Below are 27,613 nucleotides of genomic sequence, written 5' to 3' on the forward strand. Positions count from 1 at the left end.
CTGGGAAAGGCAGCAGCGCCCAATCTTCTTTGGGATGGGTTCAGGGATGGCTGAATAAGAGGTTCAGGGGTGGAAGGTGCCCATGGCCATTGAGAACATCGCCAGGCCAATGGCACACGGGCGCAGCGGCGACTCGCAGCAGCAACCTTAATTCTGACGCATCATTTTATCACATCTATGATTTTTGTCTTCATATTCTTTGAGCTCCTGGAACTAAAAGTATGTGAAAGCTGAAAAAAAGGAAGCTGAAGGGCCTGCTCTGTGGATCCAGGCAGACTCCCTCCCGCAGCGGGTAGCTGCTTGTTGCCTGCAGGAGTGTGGGATGGCCACGGGAGCTGGTGCTTCGTACCCAACAGAAGAGGGAGATTGGGGGTGGGGATGGGAACAGATGCACCCACCAGAGCAGTTTTGACTTCTCAGTCAAAGTCAGGAGCAGTGGAGGCACCTAAGCATCTGCAGGAGGTTACTGGTGTTTCAGTCCCAATTTTACACCCCCAGTTTGTCGGCTCCCCACTCTTTTATCCTCACTATCTGTGTTCCAGCTCCTGCCCAGTCCTTCCTGGGACTCAGGCTCTGCCCCATTACTGCTCTGTGCTCCAGCCACTGCCTTTGCACTTGCTTACACCGAGGCTTTAAAATCTGTGACTGAAAACTGGAAGGCAAGACACAAACAGCTGGGATTCATAATAACTTGCAGTTGTAAATGAAAAGTGAACTCGAAACCACATTTTTTTGTGTTTAAACACAGGGCAAAAAGAGCCCTTTTGACTGTTTAAAAACACGTTTTGAGTTAATGAGTTTGTTGATACCAACAAACTGGCATTTCTGATGGAAAAAAAAGCCTTTAACAGCTTTAAGAGACACACACACACAGATGGTTTATAGACCATCTAAGGGACTTCACCAAATGAAACCTCCCTAAGAGCAAGACGGGTTTTCAGAAATGGCATTAGATGGATGCTTGCTCATCCTCTTACCCCAGATAAGTAGAATCTCTAGTGAAGTGTTCAGCTGGACAGTCCACCGGAGGAGACTGCACCTCTCCCCGCTGCCCCTGTGCCCAGAGAACACAAGCAGAAACAACCCAGAGAGGTACCAGGACTATTTTCCTCCAGGGGATGTATTTGTGTGTGACTCCAGTGCAAAGAAGTCACATCACAGAGGTTGGAGAGAAAATAACGGCAGGTTATTTTACTACACTTCACCTTAGCCAAACTGGGGAGGGACATTTTACAAAGGCTGGGAATGATAGGATGAGGGGGAATGGCTTTAAATTGGAGGGGAGAAGATTTAGATTAGACATTAGGAAGAAATTCTTCATAGTGAGGGTGGGGAGGCCCTGGCCCAGGTTGCCCAGAGCAGTGGTGGCTGCCCCATCCCTGGAGGGGTTCCAGGCCAGGTTGGATGGGGCTTGGAGCCCCTGAGCCAGTGGGAGGTGTCCCTGCTCATGGCAGGGGGTGGGACTGGATGGGCTTTGAGGTCCCTTCCAACCCAAACCATTCCACGACTCTATGATTTTCTCTGTGACCAGAATGAGCCATGTTCTCCCCCAGTCAACATAAATGTGATCCACATTAAAAAGTTAAAAGCCCTACCCTGGAAAAAAAAAAAAGGAAATAAAAAGTTATGAATGTGAGGAGATTAAGCAAGAGAGGGAGTCCAGGAGCTAAAGTTTTCATTATAATGGCACACCAGAATCAGAGGAGAGGAGAAGGAAACGTCAGAAGCCAGCACCCTCCGGAATGTGCTGTTGAGAAGGGGATGTAAGCAAGAGGTCCCTGCTGCACTGCCACCTTCTTGTGCTGGAGGCACAGGCTGTGGAGAAGGAAATGCCTCTTGCTAGTGGATTCCCCACTCACTGATGCGCCTTGCACAGGAGACGTAACCCCTAATGATTTATTCTAACAGCTGTCTCTCGACAGTTCCAAAGTCATATGATGTTGCTAAAATATTTGCAAGCACGGCAAAGCACACTTTAGGGTTGTGCACAAAGCCTTTGTTCAGGGCTCATAGGGGAGATGATTTAATCATAAGCCATCTCCATTTCAGAGAACCATAGAATGGTTCGAGTCGGAAGGGACCTCAAAGCCCATGCAGTCCCACCCCCTGCCATGGGCAGGGACACCTCCCACTGGATCAGGGGCTCCAAGCCCCATCCAACCTGGCCTGGAACCCCTCCAGGGATGGGGCAGCCCCCACTGCTCTGGGCACCCTGGGCCAGGGCCTCTCCACCCTCACAGCAAAACATTTCTTTCTAAAATCTCATCTCAATCTCCCCTCTTCCAGCTGAAAACCACTCCCCCTCATCCTATCCCTGTGCTCCCTGATCCAGAGCCCCTCCCCAGCTTTCCAGTAGCTCCTTTCGGTACTGGAAGCTGCTCTAAGTTCTGTCTGAGCCTTCTCTTCTTCAGGATGAACACCCCAACTCTCCCAGTCCTCATACAGGAGGTGCTCCAGCCCTTGGATCACCTCTGTGGCCTCCTCTGGACTTGCTCTAACAGTTCTGTGTCCTTCCTGTGCTGAGGACTCCAGAACTGGACACAGGACTCCACGTGGGGTCTCACAAGAGCAGAGCAGAGGGGCAGAATCCCCTCCCTCCTTGCTGGTCCCACCGCTTTGGGTGCAGTCCAGGATCTGGCTGCCTTTCTGGGCTGCAGGTCCACGTTGCGAGCTCATGTTGAGTTTCTCATCCACCACTAACCCCAAGTCCTTCTCTTCAGGGCTACTCTCAACACATTCTCCACCCAGCCTCAACTGTGCTTGGGATTGCTTTGACCAAGGTGTAGGACCTTGCTGAACTTCATGAGGTTCGCACAGTCCCACCTCTCAAGTCCGTTCAGGTCCCACTGGATGGCTTCTGCCAATGTTTTACTGCATAACCTGGTAAAGTTACTTAACTGTGAGTTACTTAGCAAAAGAGAGGTGGTCCTCTCAATGTGCAAAAAGCTCTACGAGCCCCTCAGGAACAGCTAAATATTTTCCGCTATTAGTTTTTTTTCTTTTTGGTATTACACAGAAGCAAGGCTTTGCATCTCGTGGTGAAAAAGTAGTTATAACTAAGTGAAAAGAAAATGGAGTCTCTTGGCTTTTTCTGCTTGGGACTTGCTCCAGCAGATGTTCTCCAAAAGGTTTCACATTCCTGGTGGTCTCAGAATAGGGCTGTAAAGTCAAACTTCTGGTCTCATTATAGGACTTTTTTGCCTAACGTAGGGCTTGGCCTGAATCCCACTGCTCCCTCAACACAGTGTGACCCCGCCGGGCCAATTTCAGTAGCAATCATCCGATTTAATGGCTACGGGCTGTGTTGCTCAACCTTCCTATTGCCTCAGACAGGGATTTGCATGGGCTGGGAGCGAGCTCGTACAGAATTTGAAATCAATAGACAAAGGAGACTGTTGTTAATTAGTGTTCAAAAGAAGAGAGAAAGTGTAAATATTCAGACATCCACACAGCCAGACATTTTGTCCCCGAAATCCTCGTGCTGCCAGTCTAAGCCTAACTGGGAGCAGAGCACTGGCCCAGGACAGGGAAGCGAGACAGCTCTAGTCTGCAAACCCAGCCCAGGGGTGGCTGATATGCACACCCGTGCCAAAGGGGTCGGGGCTATCAGTCTGGGAGAGAGCCTCTCCCCAGCTTTCCCGGAGCCTCTTTAAGGACTGGAAGCTGCTCTAAGGTCTCCCTGAGCCTTCTCTTCTCCAGGCTGAACAACCTCAACCAACTCAAAGGACTGGTGCTCCAGCCCTTGGATCATCTTTCTGGTCTTCCCTGGACTCGCTCTAACAGATCCATGTCCTTCCTGTGCTGAGGACTCCAGAACAGAACTGAGGTTGATGACCTCAACCAAGTCACTTCTATACCTTCTGTTTCTGTTTTCCTATTGGGAAATCCAGGATAACAATTAGGAAGTCCTTTGTAAATCACCCAGAATTCTACCAATGGCTTGGTAAGAGAAAGATATATAAGATATTACCATACTCCTCGTCTTCACTTGTCAGCCCATTCTTCATCTCCCCTTTCCTCCCAGTGCCTCCCAGCACTGCATGCTTCACCCACATCAAAAGACATTCCTCTCGGCAGCTTGGCCGTTTGGACACTGAGATGAAGGGAGTCTATGGCACCACTGTGCCCGAGTGCCCATCCTTCTCCCACTTTGGTGGCTCGCGCTCCCCGAGGCCAGTGCCAACCCAAGTCCTGCCCCTTGACTGCCAATGACGGTGGGATGCTGACGGGGTCAGCCCTGTCTGCTGCTTCCTCAGATGCATTAGAAATAAAATCATATCCCATGAAACAGGGATTTCTTGGGGTCGAGGGAGTCTCCTCTGTCAGGAGAGCGCTGCAAAGCACCTCAAAATATCACAAGAATTGACTTACCACCGAGTCGAGGAACCTAATGCAGCACTCGAGCTCGGGTCGAGTTTCACAGAACTGCCGAAAGAGAAGCCTTCCGATCGGCTGCTTTTCGCATATGCTGCAGTAATCTCTCTCTGGAGGCAATAAAGAGAAGAACAGAAGCATGAAAATGAGAAGAGCTTTGCCTTTTGGGTTGATTAGGAGTTTAAAGCATTGCAAGTGACTGCAGAACTCTGACCCCAGATGAGAACTACCGCCTTCTCCCCACTACCACGTTTCAGGTATTCAAACACAAATATGATGGATGGCTTTAAGACTCAAACAAGAAAGGCTCAGTTTTATAGAGCTGAAAAGCCCCACAAAAGAGCTGACAAGCCCTGCTCATCAGCAGGCTGACCAGTTCCAGCTCCCTCAGCCTTTCTTGTAGGAAAGAGGCTTTCTTGTCCCTTCATCGTCCTTGTGGCCCTTCATTGGACTCTCCCCAGTATGTCCGCGTCTCTCTCGCACTGGGGAGCCCAGCACTGGGCACAGGCCTCCAGGTACAGCCTCACCGCTGCTGGGTGGAGCAGAGGGATCCAGGATCCCCTCCCTCGACTGCTGGCAGCGCTTTTGCCCAACGCAGCCCAGGACACCCCACACCTTTTTGCCAAGGAAGTGGTGGAGTCTCCATCCCTAGAGGTGTCTAGAAGATGTGTAGATGTGGTGCTTATGGGCATGGTTCAGTGGTGGCTTGGCGGTGTGAGGTTAAGGGCTGAACTTGATGATCTTGAAGGCCTTTTCCAACCTAACCAATTCTATGATCCTCTGCAAAGCCATTCAGCTATTACAGAACCATAGAACTGTAGAATGGTTTGTGTTGGAAGGGACCATGAAGGTCATGCAGTCCAAGCCCCCAACAGGAGCAGAGACACCTTCAGCTCAATCAGAATGCTCAGGACCCCATCCAACCTGTCCTTGAATGTTTTCAAGGATGGGGCATCTGCCACCTCTTTGGGAAGCCCGGGCCTGTGTTTCACCACCCTCAGCAAAAAAAATTCTTCCTAATATATAGTCCAAACTTCTCTTTCAGTTTAAAAGAATTCACCCTTGTCCTATTGCTACAGGTTCCACTAAAAAAGTTCTTCCCCCTCTTTCTTATCAGCCCCCTTTAAGTACTGAATGGCCACAAAACAAAAAAAAATGATCTCCCATTATTCTGTGGTGGAAATAAATGTGGACTGCACAGGTATCGCCCAGTCTGGTGGTGGGTGTGGGAACGTGGAGAGCAAATTACAAGTCCTGGACATGGGACTCATACATTGAGGGGTAGGAAAAGCTAGACTTTGTGGAGACTTACCAGGATGCTTCCTAGATATGCACTAAATTGCCCTTAATCTCTGGAAAGGCTCAATCCCCTCTCTACTAAAAAATCGTTGCAAACTATGTCTTTTCAAAAGTTTTGGAATTTCTGCTATTTACTTGCTGAGTGCTAACGAACGGATGGAGCAGAGGGCATCCAGCTTGCTCCAGTTTCACACAACTCTCCTTTTACAGAACTGATTCCAGTTCTACCCAGCACTCCTTTACAAAACTGCATTTTGTAGAGCCACAGAATGCCCTGAGCTGGAAGGGACCCACAAGGCTCATCAAGTCCAACTCCTGTCCCTTCACAGGACACCCCAACATTCACACCGTGGGGCTGAGGGTGTTGCCCAACTGCTTCTGGAATATTGGAATATATATGGCACCATGACTGCTTCCCTGGGAGCTGTTGCAGTGCTCCACCACCTTCTGGGGGAGAACCTTTTCCCAATATCCAACCTTAGTTTCCTCTTAAATGCCACATTTAAATGCTATTCCCTGGTGCTGGTGCATCCAGAACCACCAACCCCAGTAACGCTTTGCTCTCGTTACCCATCTCAGGGACCATCTGCAGGAACACGTGGGAGGAAGGCACCGCTAACTGGCGTTGCACCAATACGAAAGCTGAGGGCTTTGGATATTTTTCTGGTGAGAGCAGCAAATTCCCCAGCCTGTTTGGAGCAGCAGTGATCGCTCAAAACATGTTACTCCTTGAGAAGCACACACATGTCAAACAACATACTGTGTTTCCTTGAGCGTTCCTCTCACCACCCTCCTCGCTGCCATATGGCACTTGCTGTTATTATGGAAACAACGAGCTTCTAAACACATAACACAGCGCTGCAAACAGACATGCGAAACCCACACAAGTTGTCACTGCCTTGGTTACTTCTCTCCCGGGCCTGGAGTCGCTCCTGCAATGTCTTTTATTCCTGCTTTGTTGAGGTCTCCTGCACCCTCCAGCACCATCCACTCCAAGGAGAACACCCAGAGGCACACGGAGCTCGCCTTTGCCGTGGAGGCCACCGGTCACCCTTGCTCACTCAGCACAGGGCACGCCGTGAGGACCGTGCCCCGCAAAACCAGGAAACCCTTCCTGAATGGAAATTGCTGTATGAGATCTTGGACTTGCTGACCCGTAGCTGGCTGGTAGGTGGGCACGAGCACCCAAGGGTGCCTCTTGCAAGAGGAAGGAGGGTGACTGCCCAGAGCTGCCCCTGTGTCCAGGCACAGCTGTACTTCAGGAACTGGCCCTGAAGCATCTACAGGGTGATCGCTGGAGACACAGGCTGGGGCGAGCCGGACCGTGCCTTTAATTCAGTGTAGTCCTGCTCTGCTCTGGTCTGCAGCGATGTACCAGCACCATTTCATGGCTGGTGTCATCAGTCCATTTTGGATCAGCGTATCGCGTCATCTATCCAGAAGATTGCAATGTTTCGATACCCTCTAGCACATCAAACTGGATCAAAATCCAGATAGGACAAGTGGCAATGGGGATAAACCGGAGAGGGGCAGATTTAGATTAGATATAAGGAGGAAATTCTTCATAGTGAGGGTGGGGAGGCCCTGGCCCAGGTTGCCCAGAGCAGTGGTGGCTGCCCCATCCCTGGAGGGGTTCCAGGCCAGGTTGGACGGGGCTTGGAGCCCCTGATCCAGTGGGAGGTGTCCCTGCCCATCACAGGGGTGTTGGTGATCTTTAAGGTGCCTTCCAATCTAAACTAGTCTATGAGTCTATAATTCTATGATATCGCTGTGTAAATCCTAACTTGATCTCCAGTCTATGTGCCAGCAGCAAGCTCGTGGCACTGGTTTGCTTGCAGGACCTGGAACCTCCAGTGTGGAACATCACAACAAAGACACAGACAGCGAGAAAGGCAGCGGGCTCACTCGGATGCTGAGCAGCCTTGGGGGTGTCCCTGCAAACGGTACAAGCTCGCACTGCTTGGCTGAGTCACTTCTTCAGTGGGAAGGCAATTGCTGAAGGAATGCGCAGACATGCACAGGGCTAAGGTAAGGAAAGGAGTTTGCTAAGTGCCCGAGAGGATAAAAACAGCGGCTCACACCGTCCCAGAGGCGGGCACGAAGTCAGAGGCTGTGCAGCTCAGGTGAGCTCTCCTTAGAGGTCAAACTACATGGGTCCGATTCTGCTTTCTGCTACCCTGACAAACTAATTCTTCTGAGGGTATGAACCAAATATTCACCCTAAACATCAGTAGCACACAACCTGCCCGACGCGGACTCCATCCCTTCAGAAGCCCAAACCCACAGCAAGCTGCTTCGTGTTAAACAAGCAGCGCAAAAACTGCAACCGTCTGAATTTGTAACAGAATAAACCACAAAGGAACAAACACATTAATCAGCTGCTTTGCCCTACATTTGCTCTTGTACCGTTTGATGCACAGTGACAAGGCTTGTTGTACAAAATGCAGTTACTGTGTCAGAGTTGTTACGACGTGGTGACACTCGCCATAGTGCAGGATGCTCTTCTAACAAAAGGGGCAGCGATAGCAGCTAAAGAGAGCGGGTCCAGAGGAGGCCATGGAGGTGACTCCAGGGCTGGAGCACATCCCATATGAGAAGAGGCTGCAAGACCTAGGGCTGTTCAGCCTGGAGACGAGAAGGCTCCGAGGAGCCCTTAGAGCAGCTTCCAGCGCTGAAAGGGGCTCCAGGAAAGCTGGAGAGGCGATTTTTACAAGGACTTGGAGTGACGGGACAAGGGGAATGGTTTTAAATTGGAAGGGGGAAGATTTAGATCAGATGTAAGAAGTTCTTCACACTGAGGGTGGTGGTTCCCTGGCCCAGGGTGCCCAGAGCAGTGGTGGCTGCCCCATCCCTGGAGGGGTTCCAGGCCAGGTTGGATGGGGCTTGGAGCCCCTGAGCCAGTGGAAGGTGTCCCTGCCCATGGCAGGGGGTGGAACTGGATGGGCTTTGAGGTCCCTTCCAACCCAAAGCATTGCAGGATTCTATGAAATAAGCACGCAAATTGCACATCCAATAACTGCACTTTATAGCACAGCAGGAGAAGAAAACAAGCAGCTAAACACAATTACATACGTGGACAAATGAAACCTAAACGAGACACAAGCACAGACTTCCTCCTACAGTACATAACTTGGCCAAGACATGAGAAGGGTGACCTGTTTGTAATGAGGAAAAAGGAAATACCAGAAATAATCTCTGAAAACACAAGAGCCAGAGCCGTTCCCTGGAGCCATCCACTCCTCGGTCATGTTCGTTTAAGTGCTGGATACACCAATACAGATAATAAATACATGACTTTCATTCCTTGTAGGTGACACAAAGTATTTTCTTAGGTTCTGATCTTGCCATCGGCCTCAGCCGAAGGAGTCTGCTCTCAGCTATTCATAATTCTTGGGATGCACGGGCTCTGCACTGGACTAAGGAAGAAAAACACCTCTCTCAGCTAAAGCAGAAAAGAAGGAGCGGATAGGTTTATTAGAGGCTGAAGTGTTTAAACGGCATGTTGCATCCTGGAGACCCAGCTGAAGCCCCCCGAGCCGTGCTCGTGAGCTGCTGCACGAGGGGAGGGGATGGAGCGCCAGGCGGGTTCCGCAGCCAGGGGCTCCCTTGGGCTGGGGCGAATCGGCGTGTCGCGCTCGCTCCGCCTGCCAGCAAAAATATCCCTCCCGTTTCGAAAGTTTAAAAAACAGAAAGAACGATTTCCTGAGGAAATGGAAATGTTAAACACTTGGAAGTGAAACCATATGCTTATGATGATGAAGTGCAACTAAAACAGCTCTGCGAGCGACAAGTTGGTAGTCAGACCCTCTCTATGCAGCGCAAGCTTGTTTAACACCTGCAAAGTCACCCAAAATGGGCACAAAAAGCTGGGTGGGTTGAAGCCCTATGAAAGCAGCCACTTCACCGACACCAAACTCTACTTAGAAAACAGCCCTGGCAAATAATGTGCACATGGAAGTGAATTCTTTATCTTCCTAACAGAGTAACGACACAGATTAAGAGAAAAAAGGTATTATATAAAGCACCATCATAAGATAAATAAAGATAAATAACGTTGATTCTAAATTCTGTCGTCTCCTGAGTCCCTGTCCTTGAAGCTGTTTAAAAGATGGGCAGATGAAGCATTTAGGGATATGATTTAGTAGTGGACAGGTATGATTGGACTTCATGATCTCACGGATCTTTTCCAACCTAGAGATTCTATGATCCTATGATTTTTCCCTTTACTCTATAGCTTATGTATCAAAGTACAACTTTAAAGAGCACCCAGCACAGAGAACATATCCAAGTAGTTACAGCTGCATACACATAATGCCGTCACCACCCAAAGGCTACGGCCAAATTTGTTCCACAACCAGTCACAGAATCATAGAACAGTTTGGGTTGGAAGGGATCTTAAAGGTCACCCAGTTCCAACCCCAGCAATGGGGATACTTTGGTAAGGTTGTGAAAAAGATCTAAGCACTCACCTAGGAAAACCAGTCCTATTAATAAAGTTTCACACTGATCAAAACATGCCATGGATGAACTGAAACCCACAAAAGAAGGTAATAAAGAAAGCCACTGGCAATAAAATCTCTGACTTTCAAGTAAAAGGTGGAAAAAAGCTAAAATTTTAATTTAGATAAAAACCTCTCTGTGTCTTGTGAACCTTCTTTTCAATCTTAATTTCAAAGAACCATAGAATCACAAAACGGTTTGGGTAGGAAGGGACCTTAAAGATCATCCAGTCCCACCCCCTGCCATGGGCAGGGACACCTCCCACTGGATCAGGGGCTCCAAGCCCCATCCAACCTGGCCTGGAACCCCTCCAGGGATGGGGCAGCCACCACTGCTCTGGGCAACCTGGGCCAGGGTCTCAACACCCATTTCCCATTTAAACACCTAGCATTTTTTTGCTGGCTCAAAATATCACCTTGGCAATTCTAGAGCGAGAAAGCGGTCTGCAGAGAGACCAGGTCCTTCCTCCTCTTTCACATTTGCAATACACCTGTGGGTTTTGATGGGTTAGTGATGACCTACAAAACTGGATGATGAACTTGGCTGAAAAAAAACAGTCTTTTATCATAGAATTATTAAGGTTGGAAAAGAGCTCTAAGCTCATCCAGTCCAACCATCAGCCCAACACCACCATGCCGACTAAACCATGTCCCAAAGTGCCATGTCCAGCGTGATCCTTCCAGCCTTGCCCATCTCTGCTTTCTACAGTGTGCACTTGTAGCAATTTCCTTCTTTTCGTCCAAAAAAGAAGACCAAAGCCTTTAGAGTTTACAGATTCTTTTTGTGTCCAGTCAGGGTACTAATGGAAAACAAATTGTGACTTTAAACACTGAATAACCCCATTTAGAGCTACATTAATACAAACACATTTTTCATTTAAACCCAGCAAGTCTAATGCTAGTGGTTAAAATATGTCTTTAATGCACTGCTGCTCTTCTCCCGCTGAAAGTGGAATTACCACTGTCTCCGTATAAACTTAATAAACAGTACATATTAAACTGCCTCGTCTTCGAGGCTGATGAAAGTTGCTTCTTATAAAGGGCTCCTTTGTGGGTGCTTTAAAAGGATTTAAATGGTTTTGATTGCATTATTAACAGTGTCTGTGTTGCTCTTGTATTTCAGAATAATCTGGAAAGCTGGAACGCTCGCTCTTGCATTCTACAAAAGATGGGTTTCTGTCGCTAATAAATATGATTCAATACAAAAGATAATCCTTCTGTTCAAAAGCAAGATCCCAAGATTAGCCACGTTAATTACCTTCTGATTTGTTGATGGTCTTCAGTACTGGAGGTCTCACAGCCCATCAGAACTTCTCAAACTTTGCTGGGAACCCATGGACTCACAGTGAAAACCAGAGCAAGTTTCTTTTTTTGAGAAACTGAAAACATAGAATCCTGGAAAGGTTTGGGTTGGAAGGGACCTCAAAGCTCATCCAGTTCCATCCCCTGCCATGGGCAGGGACACCTCCCACTGGCTCAGGGGCTCCAAGCCCCATCCAACCTGGCCTGGAACCCCTCCAGGGATGGGGCAGCCACCACTGCTCTGGGCAACCTGGGCCAGAGCCTCACCACCCTCACAGGAAAACATTTCTTCCCAAGACCTCATCTCAATCTCCCCTCTTTCAGCTGAAAACCATTCCCACTCGTCCTATCCCTGCTCTCCCTGATTAAGAGCCCCTCCCCAGCTTTCCTGGAGCCCCTTTCAGCGCTGGAAGCTGCTCTAAGGTCTCCCCACAGCCATTCTCTTCTCCAGGCTGAACAAACCCAATTCTCTCAGCCTGCCCTTGTACAGAAAGAAGGTGCTCCAGCCCTCGGATCAGCTTCATGGTCTCCTCTGGACTCTCTTTAACAGATCCATGTCACTCCTGTGCTGAGAAATATGGGCTCATGTCCCATGAAGAAACATGGATATCGGTGTTTAAACCGTAGAACCTGGCCAAGTCCGTGCATTGTAAGGTAGAGAGGGATCTCCTTTTCACCGTGACTACTCAGGAATTTTGCAGGAATGGGAGGAAGCAACAGAAGGAAGGTTTCTTGTCTTTTTTATCTGTTTTTTTTTTTTTTTTTCCGGGGCTCAGTCTGGTTTTTTGTTGGTTTGTTGTTGGGTTTTGGTTGGTTTTTTTATTCAATATGGAAACCTACTGTTGAGATGCTGAGGACTCTCCGTCTGCCCTGTCTCCAGCAACGCATTTCAAAAGTGAGCCAGATGGTTAGAGAATACAAGACAGGAATAAAAATGCCTCAGTTCAGTTCATTCAAGAATTCCCAGGCACTGTGGCAATAAGTCACGTTATAAAGCCTAACACAAGCAGCGAGCTTCCCGGAGGAATTCAGTTGCCACCACAACTAATGTTCTGCGTCCTGCAGACCTCAGTGGCGTGTGGAGCAAATAGCGCTGCCCTCCCTCGAAGCAGCACGGCCAGAACGAGTACATTAAGGTGTGTGAACCCAAAGTGCTACTGGACAGCCCTGTGGCTCCTCGTTATTTACTCGCAATGCAAACTCCTGGAGCGGAAATTTAGTCCAAGAGAGCACAGCAGAGTCTTTTTATACATTAACCGCGATACTGTGCCATAACTTCACCTGGCACTTCGGAGCGATTAAAGATGACGCCGGAGCCCCTGTCCTGGAGAGAGTTTATCTTGGCAGGGCCAGAGCTGCGCAGGTGCAGGACAGCAACCCTGAAGCCAAGGGCTGTGATGAAGTTGTGTTGCTGGAATACACTCCCTCCAACAATCAATATTTCATCTGTTTTCTTTCTTATTAATAAAATACAGAAATTACCACGGATAATAATGAGAGATTCCTTATTTTAACTGGTAGCTCATCCCAGTCTGCAGTTAAAGCTTCATTGCTGTAGGAAGCTCTAGACCTTACAAAGCCCATCCTTCATCCTTTGTTGACTTATTCCACTTGAATTTAAGATTTTATACAAAAACTTGGGGATCCTCATCCGTGCTGTTACAGCGAGCGCTGCTTTGCCACTGGCTATCCAAGCTTAATTAATTAAAAATAAGAATGCACTCGAGCCTACTTGAGACAATGGAATTACCCCGAACTGGTTTTAAGGTGGGCCAACTTCTTTTTCTCTGCTTGTCAGCTGCCTTTTTTTAAAGCAAACAGAATTTAACCTCCTGATCATCGAACATCTAACGTAATTATTCAGATGCAGACAGAGTTTGCTTTGTATAACTTTCCTTATTTCCACTCTTTTTGTGGTATGAGGCTACGGGGATAAAATTACACATCCCAGCAGCATTACACTCAAGATGGAAACAGTCCAAACCTGAAAGCTGGACCAATATGGAAAAAATGTTTGGAGAATATTGTAACAAATTCGCTGTTAAATACACTTTAGTGATATATACGGATCTTCTAATTTGTTGTTTTGAAAGCAGCTGTGTTGGAGCTTCGCTCATGGAATTTTATTTGAAAATCAAATCTCACAAACAGTTGCATAAATATGTTTGCAGGAGGATTTGAACCAGAACGTGTACGCGGCTTTGTTGATTTTGGACAAGGATTTTTGGCAGGAGGGATAAGGACCCACCCACCCTTTCTGTAGCAGCAGCAGGAGGATCAAACGAGATCCTGTGAGCTCAATATCGACACCGAACTGAAAACCACGAGCAGTGTGCAGAGCCTGGGCAGGGACCCTCAGCTGTCTCAGGGGAGATATTTGGTCACTCAGCCTTGTGCCAGAAGCACAGTCAAATGGCAGAGAGTGAATGCTCTTCCCCGAGACGAGGCCATTCACCAGTGGAAGACAAATCCCCATCACAATGAAATCTGAGTTATTCTGCTGAGTCGCTCCAGCCCTTCTCCAACACTTCTGGTATTTTCTCAAAGTTACTTGTTCAGGCAACTGCATCCTTTCCACATGGGTCATGGTTTAAGTCCTGTGGTCAAAAGCAGACTGCAGATACTGCACGGTCAGGGGTAGGTTTAGCTTGAGAAGACAGAACTTGCCATTAACGTCTGAGCCTCTTTAAATTATAGAAGCAAAAATATATATTGTTTTGTGAAGTATGGGGTGCAGGGAAAGGTGAGAAATAATTCTTACAAGTGATGAAGAAGATCTTTAAGCCTGCTGAGACAGAAAGATTCCCGTCACAGAATCATAATCATAGAACCAGAGAATTGTTAGGGCTGGAAAAGACTTCTAAGATCATTAAGCCCAACCACCAACACAACACCAACATGCCTACGAAAACATGTGCAAAGTGCCATGTGTACGTGCTTTTTGAACACCTCTGTGGATGGAGACTCCACCACTGCTCTGGGCAGCCTCTTCCGATGCTTTACCACTCTGTCAGTAAAGAATTTTTTTCCTAACATCCAGTGTAAACCTCCCCAGCACCCATTTCACCACAACCTTCTTTCAGGGAGCTGCAGAGAGGGATGAGATCCCCCATTTCGCCTCCTCTTCTTCAAATACCCTCAGGTCCCTCAGCCACTCCCAGAATCCCTGTGCTCCAGACCCTTCCCCAGCTCTGTTCCTCTTCTCTGGAAGTGCTCCAGCCCCTCAATGTCCTTCTTATACTGAGGAGCTCAAAACTGAACCCAGGATTTAGAGTGCAGCCTCACCAGCGCCAAAGACAGGGACACGATCACTCCCAATCACTCTCAGTAGGTCCTTGATAATGCCTAATTTTCCCACCTCTACCAAGCATGACTTACATGAACAAAGCACTCAGTGTGACTCTGAGCTCCACAGTCAGTACCAGGATGACAACAGGAATACACGCGCCGTGATTAATTATCAGGAAATCTGGATTGTGAATGTACAGCAGGAATATCTTAAAATCCTTTAAACTGAAATTATTAGGTACCACGTCCTTAAACATCTTTTCTTTTGCAGTTGGATAACAGTTAGAGTAACAGTGCAGAGAAAGGGAGCAAAAGGCAAAAAAAGAGCAGGAAGACAGACTGACTCACAGACAGACAGACAGACAGATGGACAGGGCTGTTATGCTGCCAGTTAACAAATTCAAATAACTGGTAGCAAACTGGTTACCATTCCTAATTGGCACTTGGAAAGCACATCTCCATAGATCAAAGCCTTTGATGAGGTTTCCTAAGCACAGTGTCTGGACTGTTGTTTTCACGGCTGGTCACAACGCTACTTAGGCTGTGGTGGACTTCCAGACTACTCCACGCTGATCAAAGAAGATGCACCATCACCAAAGTTTCCCAGCACTTGAATGCCGTGCTTGTTCTGCAGCCCCAGGGGAAGGTCTGCCCACCCCATAACCGTGTCCACCACCCAGACTAGGAAAGGAGTTCCTCTTTATCTTCCTAAAAGACTTTCAACAATGTCTCTACAGCATGGCCAGAGGAATGGACAAAATGCCCCAGACAAATATGAAAACTCACCTCAGAAGTGCCTTGGGAAATTTGGGGAACAAACACTTGGCTGTTCTCATTTTGTTCTGCGCTGGATTGAGATGACAGAGTTGGATAATTTCTCCTCAAAGAAGGTAGCAACTGATATTTTCTTTTTATTTGGGACTTTTCTGTCCAGTCTTAAAGATTTTAACTGAAATACCAACTTTATTACATTAACATGACACTGTCTAGTGCTGCTATTTAGACTCCTGCCTGGCGGTACTCTGAGTAATACATGCTGAAAGAAAATTTCAGTAAAAGTTGTAATTTGAATGTTTAAGGTTACGAAACCTGCAAAACTGATGCTGTTGTACATAGCACAAAATAAACATCTCTATTCCAGGAAACTAAAGGAGACATCTTGTGAATCACTTTCTTAAGACAAAAAGGCTTCTGCAAAACTACTCTTTGACTTCTAAACCAGCCTGGGTGGAAACCGAAGCAGCTGTCAAGAATAAACCTCTACCAGGGCAATAGAATGGCAGAATGCACACAGCCACAAGCACGGTCACTTTGCAAATCATAGAATGGTTTGGGTTGGAAGGGACCTTAAAGATCATCCAGTTCCAATCCCCGTGCCACAGGCAGGGACACCTCTCACTGGATCAGGAAAAGGAACTTGTGCAAGATGGGATTGCCAATGGAAGGGCTTGGTTTTCTCCTTCTCAAGAGAAATCTGCAGTACCAGGGATCTCTTCATAACAAATATTTGAGATGGAGGTAGAGAGCGTGGCAGCTGGTGTCCAGACAGAAGAACCACGAACAGTCTTACTTGGCTCTACAAAAACGGGTAGTGGTAGAGAGAACTTCTTCTTCATTCTTACGAAAACTGTGTAGTCACAGGGAAACTAGGTGAGAGCTTCTATAATCTTAAGGTCACTCTAATATTTGTATTTTTTCAGTTTCCCTCTTTTCATTTTCTCTGTCGCTTCTTGGTTTAGTTTCACGCTGTAATCTGAACAAAGTCTTACCCTTATTAAGTGTTTTTTCCCCATAACATTCTGTTTCCTAAATTTCAACATACAACCACAAATGTTCAGCAACACAAAACAATGGTGCTCAGATCTGCAAAACAAGAAGCCCAGGCTATCATCTCCAAAGTTATTGAAAGGATTTCAGTGGATGGAAGAGAAAATGATCAAGAACTTCAGCTAGGTTTGCCTGTCTTATAATTGGTGCTAAGACGCTGAAAACATATCTAGATATTTTATTCCTCAACTGGAAGATGATACTGAAGAAATACATCAATAACTGAGATCCTAATGCATGTCTGAAGTATTGTCCCGCACCCTTCCAGCCAAGTGCTGGCCCACTCGGATGCTGCTTCACTCAAGGACATCAAAAGGACGTCTGCACACACAGCTTGGTAAAATAAGCAGAGTATTGAAAAAGCCCACTGAACCCTAATCTGATCACCTCGTAAACTTCACATGGTGTGAATGTTGCGGTTGTCCATGCAGGGCCAGGAGTTGGACTCAATGATCCTTGTGGGTCCCTTCCAACTCAGGACAATCTATGATTCTATGACTTCTGTACCAGACCAACACACGGCAAGGAATAGCACTGGTGTGGTGACAGCAGCATCACACCTACATGTCATGAATCATTCGAGAAACTTGTTCCCAAGTTATTCTAGTCAAGAAGGTACAGAGAGATGGGATGGGTCAGGCTAGAAAGAAGCACACCCGTGGAAACTCTACAACAGCTCATATTGCCTTTCATCAGCCAGGTGACACTTTTATCTCTGTGAGAACCATCAGCATCATGTCCATAAATGTGGCATGATGCTTTGAGACAAGGTGGTCTCAGGACCTTTTTCCTGGGGAAGGATCACTCACGGGGCAGCCATTTAGACCCTGGTTGCCCTTTTAGTTCTACCACCAAAAAGTATAGCCTCTCGTGCTTGTATTTGGCCTCCAGAATGTGTGCAGTAGATGCTGTCTATGGCTTTTGGTGATGAGATGCTTAGAGCAAGCTGTCACTTCACTAACAGTATTCTGTGGCCCATCTGCATAGCCAGACTGCTCCTATTACTTCATTAGTGAGGGCAGTGGTTGCTGGGAGGAGTTCATAAAACACGGAAGACAAGATTGCCCTGTGGAATTATACTCTTAGAGCTACGCAGATTCTTCTATGAGAGTGAGATAGGGGAACACTATATACAGTGAGGTAGGCTGGAAGAGAACCATCAGCTGAGGGTTGACACCTACATTCCCAGGACTGAGGTGCACCGCCTTCTGAGACCTCAGGTGAGCCCAGGAATTGCACAGAAGACAGGGATTTCCTCTTCAGCAGACATACTAAATGTACTTCTATGAAGGGAAAAGGGAAAAAAGGGATGGCAAAGAAGAGCCACATGGCTGATCTGAAAGGAAAGCATGTTTGCTACGACACTGAAACATTAGAGACATTGTTCGAGTGCAGTTCATCCTTGCAAAAATATTATCCTCGTCGCGATGCCAAGGTTGGTGAAAGTATGGGCTTCTTGCCATGGAAGTGCTGGGTATTTAGGCTAGACCTGTCAGGGGGCTTATTTACTCTCTGCGCCCAACATTTCAGACACACTCAAGCGTAGTGTTCATATCTTGGCAGGAACTTCTCATTCATGCATTTTCTCCTGGTCCCCTTTGAGCAGTCTTCCTCCTTTGACATCGCAGCGGTTGAAATTTCATTGCTTGCCGAGAAAACCAACACTGATTGATTTCATCCTCCTTGCATGGAAGAGGTAAAGTATGCAGGTCTCTAGCCAGGAACAAGGAAATCCCTGCTGCTTACATGCCACATTGAATAAGCAGCCCATGGTTGAGGCCATTGGACTTCAACAGCCTTCATTCCACCCGCAGGAAAGAAGCAATTACCCGTAGCAGTGTGGGAAGCAAACGGGAAGCAACACAACACATTCACTTTTGATTACAGAATATGTTTTTTATGAGACATAATATTCCACAAGGAAGAATTCAGCTGTAGCACTACACTGACACCCCAAATTATTAAAGGAACGTGATTGAGGTTGCGAAGTTAAGCCTTAAAATGTAGGAAAAACTGAAATTACTGTTGTCTGTGTAACCTGAATGCCATTCCTCCCTGTGTCTGAGCCGTGGTGCAGTCTTTAATTACATCACTGCAAACTGGCTTTCCCACAGGACCTTCGCTTCGTTCAACGCACAGAACGGACAGTGCTTATTTAATGAGCAGCTGTTCAGCATTTTGTCTTCTCCCTGGTTCAGTGTGTGGCCCTCGACTTTATTTAACGTGCTCCAGTCCGGCCTGCTCTGAAGGCAGTGATTCATTTCCCCCTGGACGTTTCAGTGGCATCGTCCACTGCAGCCTCTAAACACTCTACACACGGATCTATTTTCACACCACCTCTGGGAGACGAAGGGGATGTCATCAGTCTAATTTTACAGACGGGGAAACGAAACATATGAAGATTAAGGGGAAAAGTATCCACTGTTTGGTGTAAGTTGATTTTCCACGTCTTTAGCTTTATACGCTATTCTGTCCATTCACAACCCATCTTCCATTTGCCTCGTTCGCCCACGGAACTGCTGAGACCCGAAAATCGCAAGGCAGCTCCTCAGAAAGTGAAAAACGCACAATTAGAGGCCAACTGTGAAAAACTCGTTCTAAGTGGCTTGCCTGTCATCACATAAAACCTAGAGTGTATCCCTGCCCAGTTTCTTAGTGTGTTATCCAACTGCTTTGGCCACCACACAACTTCCTTTGATGCTGCAAATCCCCATTTAAATTTATCACACGCCTTTTACCTCATGCAATAAGTGGGTCAGTCGTTCTGTCCTCCTTTATTAAACAACCCAGCTTCATCCCCAGACTATCTCAGCCTTTTGAACTGACTACATGAGGGCTCCTAGGGAAGAAAATTAAGCATATGATATATATAGAGGTATGAATTCCAGCTGCATATGCAGCCTTAATTCAAAATCCAGTTCAGGTTCTCATCGTTTTAACATATACTTCTGCGTGTTTTCTTTCCTAAGCTTTTAAGGAACTGCAAAACTGTAGAAAATGAATTGCTGTGGACTAATAGAGAAGCCCTTGCTCATTAGAAAGAGCTCACACAAAAGGCTGGGAACTTTTGCCTTGGCAGCTTGAAGAATGTTCTTTTATCGCAGCTTTTCCTGAGCTCTTTCCTACGTTTTCTTTGAAACAGAAACTCTATCAAGTTGGCACCAGTACTGATACCCACACCAGAAGAGCTGAAACAGGGATGTCACCGTAACCACCTGTGCTGCTGGGAGCTGGGGAAGGAGCTGTAAATTTTGTTAGCTGATCATCCTCAAATCGAGGGTCTCTCTGGACCATAATGCCCCGTGTTTTTTCTTTAACCTTACACTTCTTGTCATCTTTCTCAGCATCAGTGCATCTTCTTCTAGTTCCCCTGGACAAGCAAGTTCCCCCTACTTTTACACACAATCTCAATCTCTCAGGATAACGGGTCCCAAATCTTCTGCCCATCTGACCCCAGCACTTATCCTACACTGACAGCACGCAGCAATCCAAGTGGGCTATGAATTGACTGCGTACCAGCAGCTCTGCCACAGCTCTCCAAGTGGCCATCCTTCAGGAGACATCTGCTAAGCCTTTGCATCCCAGGCTGGAGCGGCTGGTTTCTTTCACTGGAGGGAAAAGCATTCCGAGATCCTCAAGACAGGATCTTTCCCTGAATGCACCCTAGACTGGTGCATTCCTTTTAGACTGGGAGGATGTACAGGTAGATGAGTTGCAGCCCAACACAGTTAAACTTTGTGAACTCCCTCAGAAATATGCAATGTAACCAACCTCATCTGGAAGTGGAATAAATTATCTTAACACTTAGCCTGACTATTTAACGCAATAGCGGTGTTAATTCATCAGTGCTCATTCCCTCAGTGGATTCATGTTGCTGCTTTGTCTTTCTGATCAACCCTGGCTCCCACTTTCAACCTGTTGCTTTTCATCAAAAGAAAAAAAGAAAAGGAAACAGAGAGAAGAAAAACAAATGTAGTGCAGAAAACATCCAGCATGGAAAATTTCAGTCTACATAACTCTAGAAAAATCTTAATTGCTTGCTGAGGGGAGACCTCATCAATCTCAGCAGGTTCCTGAAAGGAGGTTGTGGTGAGGTGGGTGCTGCTCTCTTCTCCCTAGTAACAGGTGATAGAACGAGAGGAAATGGCCTCAAGTTGCACCAGAGGAGGTTTAGATTGGATATCGGGAAAAATGCCTTCACTGAAAAAGCGGTGAAGCCCTGGCAGAGGCTGCCCAGGGGAGTGGTGGAGTCTCCATCTCTGGAGGGGTTCGAAAAACTTGTGGTTGTGGCACCTGGGGACGTGGTTTGGCAAACACGGTGGGGTTGGGCTTACGGTTGGACTGAATGAGCTTAGAGGTCTTTTCCAACCTTAATGATTCTATGAATAATCTCATAATTAGACAACCTGAATAATGGATGGCGCTACCCAGCCCACCAGTAACAGCAACCCTTCCAAGAAGGTTTGGCTTTGGGAGGAGCATCTTTATTATCTATGAAGTGCTGACCAGTCCTGTCCCACCTGCTGATGCTTTAGGATCTTGACCTGTGAGAGGTCTCACTGAACTCAGAAGGCTTGACTAGAAAATTGAAAGAGGATGCCACCTTTGAGGGTTATATGGGAATCAAAACACAAGCAGCTTCTTTTCCATAACACAAACCAGTAGAAACAAACCCGGCTTCCAGTACCTGAAGGGGGCTACAAGAGAGCTGGGGAGGGACTTTTTACAAGAACATGGAGGGACAGGATGAGAAGGAATGGCTTTGAATTGGAGACGGGAAGATTTAGACTAGACATAAGGAGGAATTTCTTCACTATAAGGGTGGGGAGGCCCTGGCCCAGGTTTCCCAGATCAGTGGTGGCTGCCCCATCCCTGGAGGGGTTCCAGGCCAGGTTGGATGGGGTTTGGAGCCCCTGATCCAGTGGGAGGTGTCCCTGCCCATGGCAGAGGGTTGGAACTGGATGGGCTTTAAGGTTGTTTCCAATCCAAACTACTCTATGATTCTATGAATATGAGGAAAACGACGAAAGACTTGTCAGACTTCTGCAACATTTTGTATAATTTTATGATTTGTAATAAATTAAGCATCTCTATCTTCTTATCAAAGATTAGTATCGCCTTCCTTTCCTTAAGCTCCACTTAGTTCTTAGATTATGCATATTCCACATGAGCTCTCTCTTCTCTCAATATTTCTGGCACAAATCCGAACCTTTTTGGTACGGATTCATAAGGTTATGAATGTCTGGACAGCCTCAGTAACGAAAGGCCATTTGGGGCCGAACCATTGACCACAGCTTTAACTTGCCAGGAAGGATAAAACATAAAATGTAAATTAGGTATTAATAACCTATTTTCCTTTTGACTCCTTGGTACAGATACGCAGCATGAAGTACAGATTATGTTTTAAGAGAGATTTTGGAACAATTTGCAGTTAAAAATATTGTATGGGCCTTTGTGTTGTGGCCTCAGAAGAGACTGAATTGTGAGTTGTTCCCGCTGCCCTTGAACCCACTTCAGTCAATGGAAAGTTTCATTGGCACCTGGATTTGTTGCTTTGGGGAGCTGCCTAGCTACCAGCAAAACCCAGCACATCATACTGTCAGCAGGGAAAGAGGAATGTGCAGGCCAGCAAGCAAGACATGCATGGAAAAGTACATTTCTCCCTCATGTTTTGCAATCTCCATGCTCTTCCCTCCCCATCTTCCTTTCCACTGATCTCATCCGCGGAGATGAAGTCAAGAAGAAAATGTAGGAAGTAGCACTTGCAGGGCAGGATCATTTTACTGACTGTTGCGTGACCAGCATCAGCCTTAACAGAACTCTGGTCCCCCTCGATGGGGCCGTCCCTTTGTGAAAACAGACATCCAACTCCACCGTTTATCAGCCCAGGGATACCAGGCAACTTGGGGTTGGTTGGGTGTCTTTAAATCATAGATTCATAGAATGGTTTGGGTTGGAAGGGACTGCAAAGCCCATCCAGTTCTAACCTCCTGCCATGGGCAGGGACACCTCCCACTGGATCAGGGGCTCCAAGCCCCATCCAGCCTGGCCTGGAACCCCTCCAGGGATGGGGCAGCCACCACTGCTCTGGGCAACCTCCCTCACAGTAAAACATTCTGTCCTAAAATCTTATCTCAATCTCCCCTCTTTCAGCTTAAAACCATTCCCTTCATCCCATCCTTGCACCCCCTCATCAAGAGCCCCTCTCCAGCTTTCCTGGACCCCTTTCAGTACTGGAAGCCGCTCTAAGGTCTTCAATGACTTTGGTATTAAAGCTATGGTGGTGTATTCCACCAGCAACAATGCTCTAAATTGACAGGAAACGGAGTTACGTGTGATGCAAGTTACGATACACTATTTCTGTCCTGCTGTTTTCATAATGCATATACAGATGTATTCTTCACGTGTGAACTCCAGCCTCCAAATACGTTACATGAGGGCTTGAATCTTTAGATTCCTCCTTAGAAACTGTAGTTCTGTTCACTGCAAACCGATTATGAAGAAAGGAAGAGTTTTCCTTTCCTCAGCTGGGCCCAAGACTATCTAAAAACAGAACCTGGCTTCTTGACATAATTGTGTCCCAGGTAAAAATGAATCTGAAATTAAAATGGCACATCCAGGTATTTGCCCTTAAGGGGGCATATAGGAAAGCTGGGGAGGGGCTCTTGATCAGGGATAGGACAAGGGGGAACGTTTTTAAGCTGAAAGAGGGGAGATTGAGATGAGATCTTAGGAAGAAATGTTCTGCTGTGAGGGTGGGGAGGCCCTGGCCCAGGGTGCCCAGAGCAGTGGGGGCTGCCCCATCCCTGGAGGGGTTCCAGGCCAGGTTGGATGGGGCTTGGAGCCCCTGATCCAGTGGGAGGTGTCCCTGCCCATGGCAGGGCTGGAACTGGATGGGCTTTAAGGTCCCTTCCAAACCATTCTATGATTCTATGATTCTCCACCCCATGCACACGTCTTTTATGTGAAACCCAGAATCTTACTGCCTTTCAGCAGGTCAGCGTGCCTGACATGGCCAATCCAGACCATCATTTCACAGCTCAGTAATTGCTACTATTCTTTGCAGTTAATAAATAAGATAATTCCGTCAGTTGTCTTAAAAATTAAACAAACACCTGGGTCTGATCTGCAAGGAGGGAAAAGTGTTAGAAAAGCAAATTCTGTGGAGGAAGAATTCTGTAATTCATCAAGGAATGGTTTGGGTTATCTTTCAGCCTTAAATGAGAAGCTCCAGAGGGAATACCCAGGCAGCCTACGAATGCATTTTAATATTGGAAGTCACATGAGCAGCGGGTATAGCATATGAGGCACCCCACCCCGCTTCTTTGCAAGGGGAAATCGGTGGCTACTTTGCTGATATGAGACTTAAAGAGAAGAGGGGAGTAGACCTCTGCGCCATCCTTGCAGGATTGCCTTGACGGAATAGAGATCTGCCTGACTAACGTCCCAGAGGAGCAAAGCAGGGAAAGCAAAATCCTGCCTCCTCATTCACTCCTCCGGTTATTAATTTGTAACATCATTACTAATAAAGATTATTTTACTGTGCTAATGCCCGACCATGGCAGAAGACCAAGATCATCTGAGGGTGCTAAATAAACACAGGAAAACAAGACAGTCCCATGCTGGTGAGTAGAAAGGTTTGGAGAAAACAAATAAATACTAATTGCTTTTGGATGCCTGTAGGAGACACCTTCCAAGTTTCCTCAGGTTCAACCACTACTATTGATGTAGCAAAAAAGAATAATGATTTTTTTCACATATAGGAGGAGCCTACCTAAAACCACAAGTTCGGGCAAGTCAGAAACAGACGAAACAAGCCTCTTGAAGAAATATGCACTTGAGAAGCTGTCCTGATTTAAAAGATAGTGGTTTTATCCTTCACCCATTACGTGGAGCCATAGAACTCCAGCACACTGGAGATACATCATGTGATAACTCAGGGACACCAACGCTGCAGAAAAATCAACTCTACTGCAAGAGTAAGCAAATAAACCTTGAGATTACAAAGAAAAAACAAAACCCACAACGTCTAGTGTGGTGCACGCTATCGTTATTAATGTGAATCACAAATTCCTGGTCCTCAGAGGGGAGCTGATGTACCTCCCCGTAAGCAGGTCTGAGGGCCGTGTTCCTCACTAGCAAAGGACGAGCTCCATAGTTGCTCTCGTGCAATGATCCAACAGTGGCACTTAAGGGAGCAGAATATAAACACCCAGGATAGAATTTGGTCAGAACACTACATTTGACATCTTAATAGTAATAAGAAATGCCATATAGGCTGCAATGGTCAAGCAGGGCAGACACAAGATCTCATCTGATAGTTCCACACATGGCAACCTCCATGGAACACAACTCACAGTCCTGGGCAACAGCAAGTGACGAGTTGACTCTGGCTTTAACTGCCACATGTGGTGGACGTGGAGAACATTTGTTGAGGATGACAGCAAGCAGATTTTGCCTTGCAGGGTTCCAGGCATGTCCCATGGGGAAAAGTACATCTGCAAAAGGCCTCTTTTTCTCCCTGTTCTGCTGGCCACCTTCCCTCATGTGCACCACCGTGCTCTCAAATGAACTCACTCACCATGTGACGACAGTCTTCCCATTTTTTGGATGCCAGACTTTAAATGAAAGGAAATTACGGTGTTTGGAAGGTTGTCACCTTTCCTTCTGCCAAAGCCCAGGAGAATTTTCTTTCCTTATTTTTTTAGGAGCAGCCAAACCACTTTTGAATCACATAGTCAACATGGTGAGTACAGCTGACTTGCCTTGAAACAAAACTAAACGCATTTACTGCACATTTACTGAATTTCATAACTGTCTACTCTTTTAACTTTTTCTAGCCATCCTTTTTTTCTGCTGTCTTTCTATACTATCACTTTACATGTTCAGGCCATGCTATTTCCGGTATTTCCGGTCTTGTCTATCTACCTGCTTCTATCTTTTCTTGCACGTTACTCTTTCCTACTCTACTCTACTCTACTCTACTCTACTCTACTCTACTCTACCCAAACCTAATCCCTCCTCTTTCTTCCTTTACTCATACTTCCTTTTCGCATTTCCCATTCAAACAGGAATACAGGTTGGCTCCGTCCAACCTCAAAGTTATGATACCAGTGTGCCTTATAGCAATTCATCAACCAACAGAGAGATAATATGATATTTAAGAAAAGTTGAACTAGATGATCTTTAAGGTCCCTTCTGACCCAAACCACTCTATGATTCTATGATCATGACATTTACTTCAGTTTTGTTCGTCTAATTCCTTTGAATCCAGCAGAGTTGTGATGACTGGAAAAAAAATATGAAGACCAAAGAGTCTTTGGGGGTTTTGCTCACTCTGTGTGACCACCACTGCTGCAGACAGGACCCCACAGGCATTTGCAAACTAGCGTGGACATGCCTTGAGCGTGCCTGTTTTCACTCATACCATGATATCCCCATCCTGTTCTATCTATAAAGTCCCAGGGACCAGCCAAACTGTTTATTTTCCATTGATAACCACTGAAGGTCTCTAACAAGAATTCTATTGCTATACTGAACGTCAATATCTGAAATTATCTGTAAATGCCTTGTGTTGGTTAAGCTCAAGGAAGTTCACTGATCTTGAAGTCTGGTCTCTAGACAACCATCCCTAAACAGCCCTTCCACAGGGAGAAGCTAAACAGAAAGGAAGAAGGTTTGAAAAACCTTGCAGGCAAGGTCAGTGACGCTGCTGTAGCATTGACTTATTTAATACTTTTAATTCTCAGAAGAATATTAAAATATTAATCATCACAATCAGAGTAAAGCCCTTAGTGAAAAAGAGCTCTTTAATTTCTCTCTGCCGTACCCCATAGCAATACTGGTAGCCAAACAGATGTAGCACTGTGTCGTACAAGGGAATGGTCAATTTATCAGTGAAGCTGGAATGGAAAATACTAACAGCAACTGAAGACACTGTTCTGCATCAGCTGAACTTCGACTGTGGAATTGTAACTTAACGGAGAAACTCATAAGCAATACGTCATTTTCTTGTAAGTATTAGCAATCTGTATTTAAACCCACTATTACAAATGTGTAGGCTATGTAATGAATTTGTAACTGTTGAGAGTAACACACAATTTAGACTGCTACTACTCATAGGCTGCACACTGCATTAAACCACCTGCAATTCCACCTGTAATTCATGGACTGCTTGGGAGGGGCCCTGTACAAACATCTTCTGTTTACTCAATCAAGAGATCACAACAGCTTCCACCAGTACAAAACCAGAGTGCCTGTTCTGGTGCTGGTTTTGTTCTTCTTGATTTGGTTTTGCCTTTTGATAATGTGTTTTCCTGGTGGCATTAATGCTTTACTACTCATCTCAGCATCATAGAATCATAGAATGATTTGAGTTGGAAGAGACCCTACAGCCCATCCAGTTCCACCCCCTGCCATGGGCAGGGACACCTCCCACTGGATCAGGGGCTCCAAGCCCCATCCAACCTGGCCTTGAGCACCTCCAGGGATGAGGGAGCCGCGACTTCTCTGGGCGACCTGGGCCAGGGCCTCCCCACCCTCACAGCAAAACATTTCTTCCTGAGATCTCACCAAAATCTCCCCTCTTTCAGCTCAAAACCATTCCCCTCACAGTTTTTTATGCATTTTCCATTGCCTTGAACTAAGGCATGATCTAGCCGTCACAGCTCTGTCGTTCTCAGACTCTTTAACCCCAATCTGTTTGCTTCTAGGTCTGGTTATGACCCAGAGGCCACATTCCCTGTGTTGACTGACAACCTCCTCCAGGCCACAGATAACTATTTGTCCACAGCAGTTCTTTCAGATAGCTCAGCTATATTTATTACAACACGTTGACCAGATGGCCTTCCCCTTCTCCAGCAACAGAAGCTGCAGAGCAACGCCAAGTACCGATCCTCTGACCCCAGGGACTTCCATGGGACATCCACGTCATTCCTAGCTCTCTTTCACATGTAAAGCTTTGACAGGACAGAAAGTTCAGCGCAAGTGGACAGCACTGGATGTGCTCTAGGGCAGCTGAGCGA

The 27,613-nt window shown here is 46.6% G+C and overlaps 1 protein-coding gene across 3 annotated transcripts in view; it reads right to left on the bottom strand.

The window, feature by feature from the left end:
• Nucleotides 1-27,613, bottom strand: part of GRK5 (G protein-coupled receptor kinase 5) — a 170,414-nt gene that overhangs the window by 60,622 nt on the left and 82,179 nt on the right. For 2 of the 3 annotated variants that reach the window (XM_054071155.1, XM_054071154.1), the window contains exon 3: nt 4,372-4,484. The exons of the other annotated variant lie outside the window; for it this stretch is intronic. In XM_054071155.1, the coding sequence (XP_053927130.1) occupies nt 4,372-4,484 (113 nt within the window). The remainder of the gene's footprint in view (nt 1-4,371; nt 4,485-27,613) is intronic. 3 annotated transcript variants of the gene reach the window in all.

The sequence above is a fragment of the Cuculus canorus genome, chromosome 7 (assembly GCF_017976375.1).
Source record: "Cuculus canorus isolate bCucCan1 chromosome 7, bCucCan1.pri, whole genome shotgun sequence".
Lineage (NCBI taxonomy): Eukaryota > Metazoa > Chordata > Aves > Cuculiformes > Cuculidae > Cuculus > Cuculus canorus.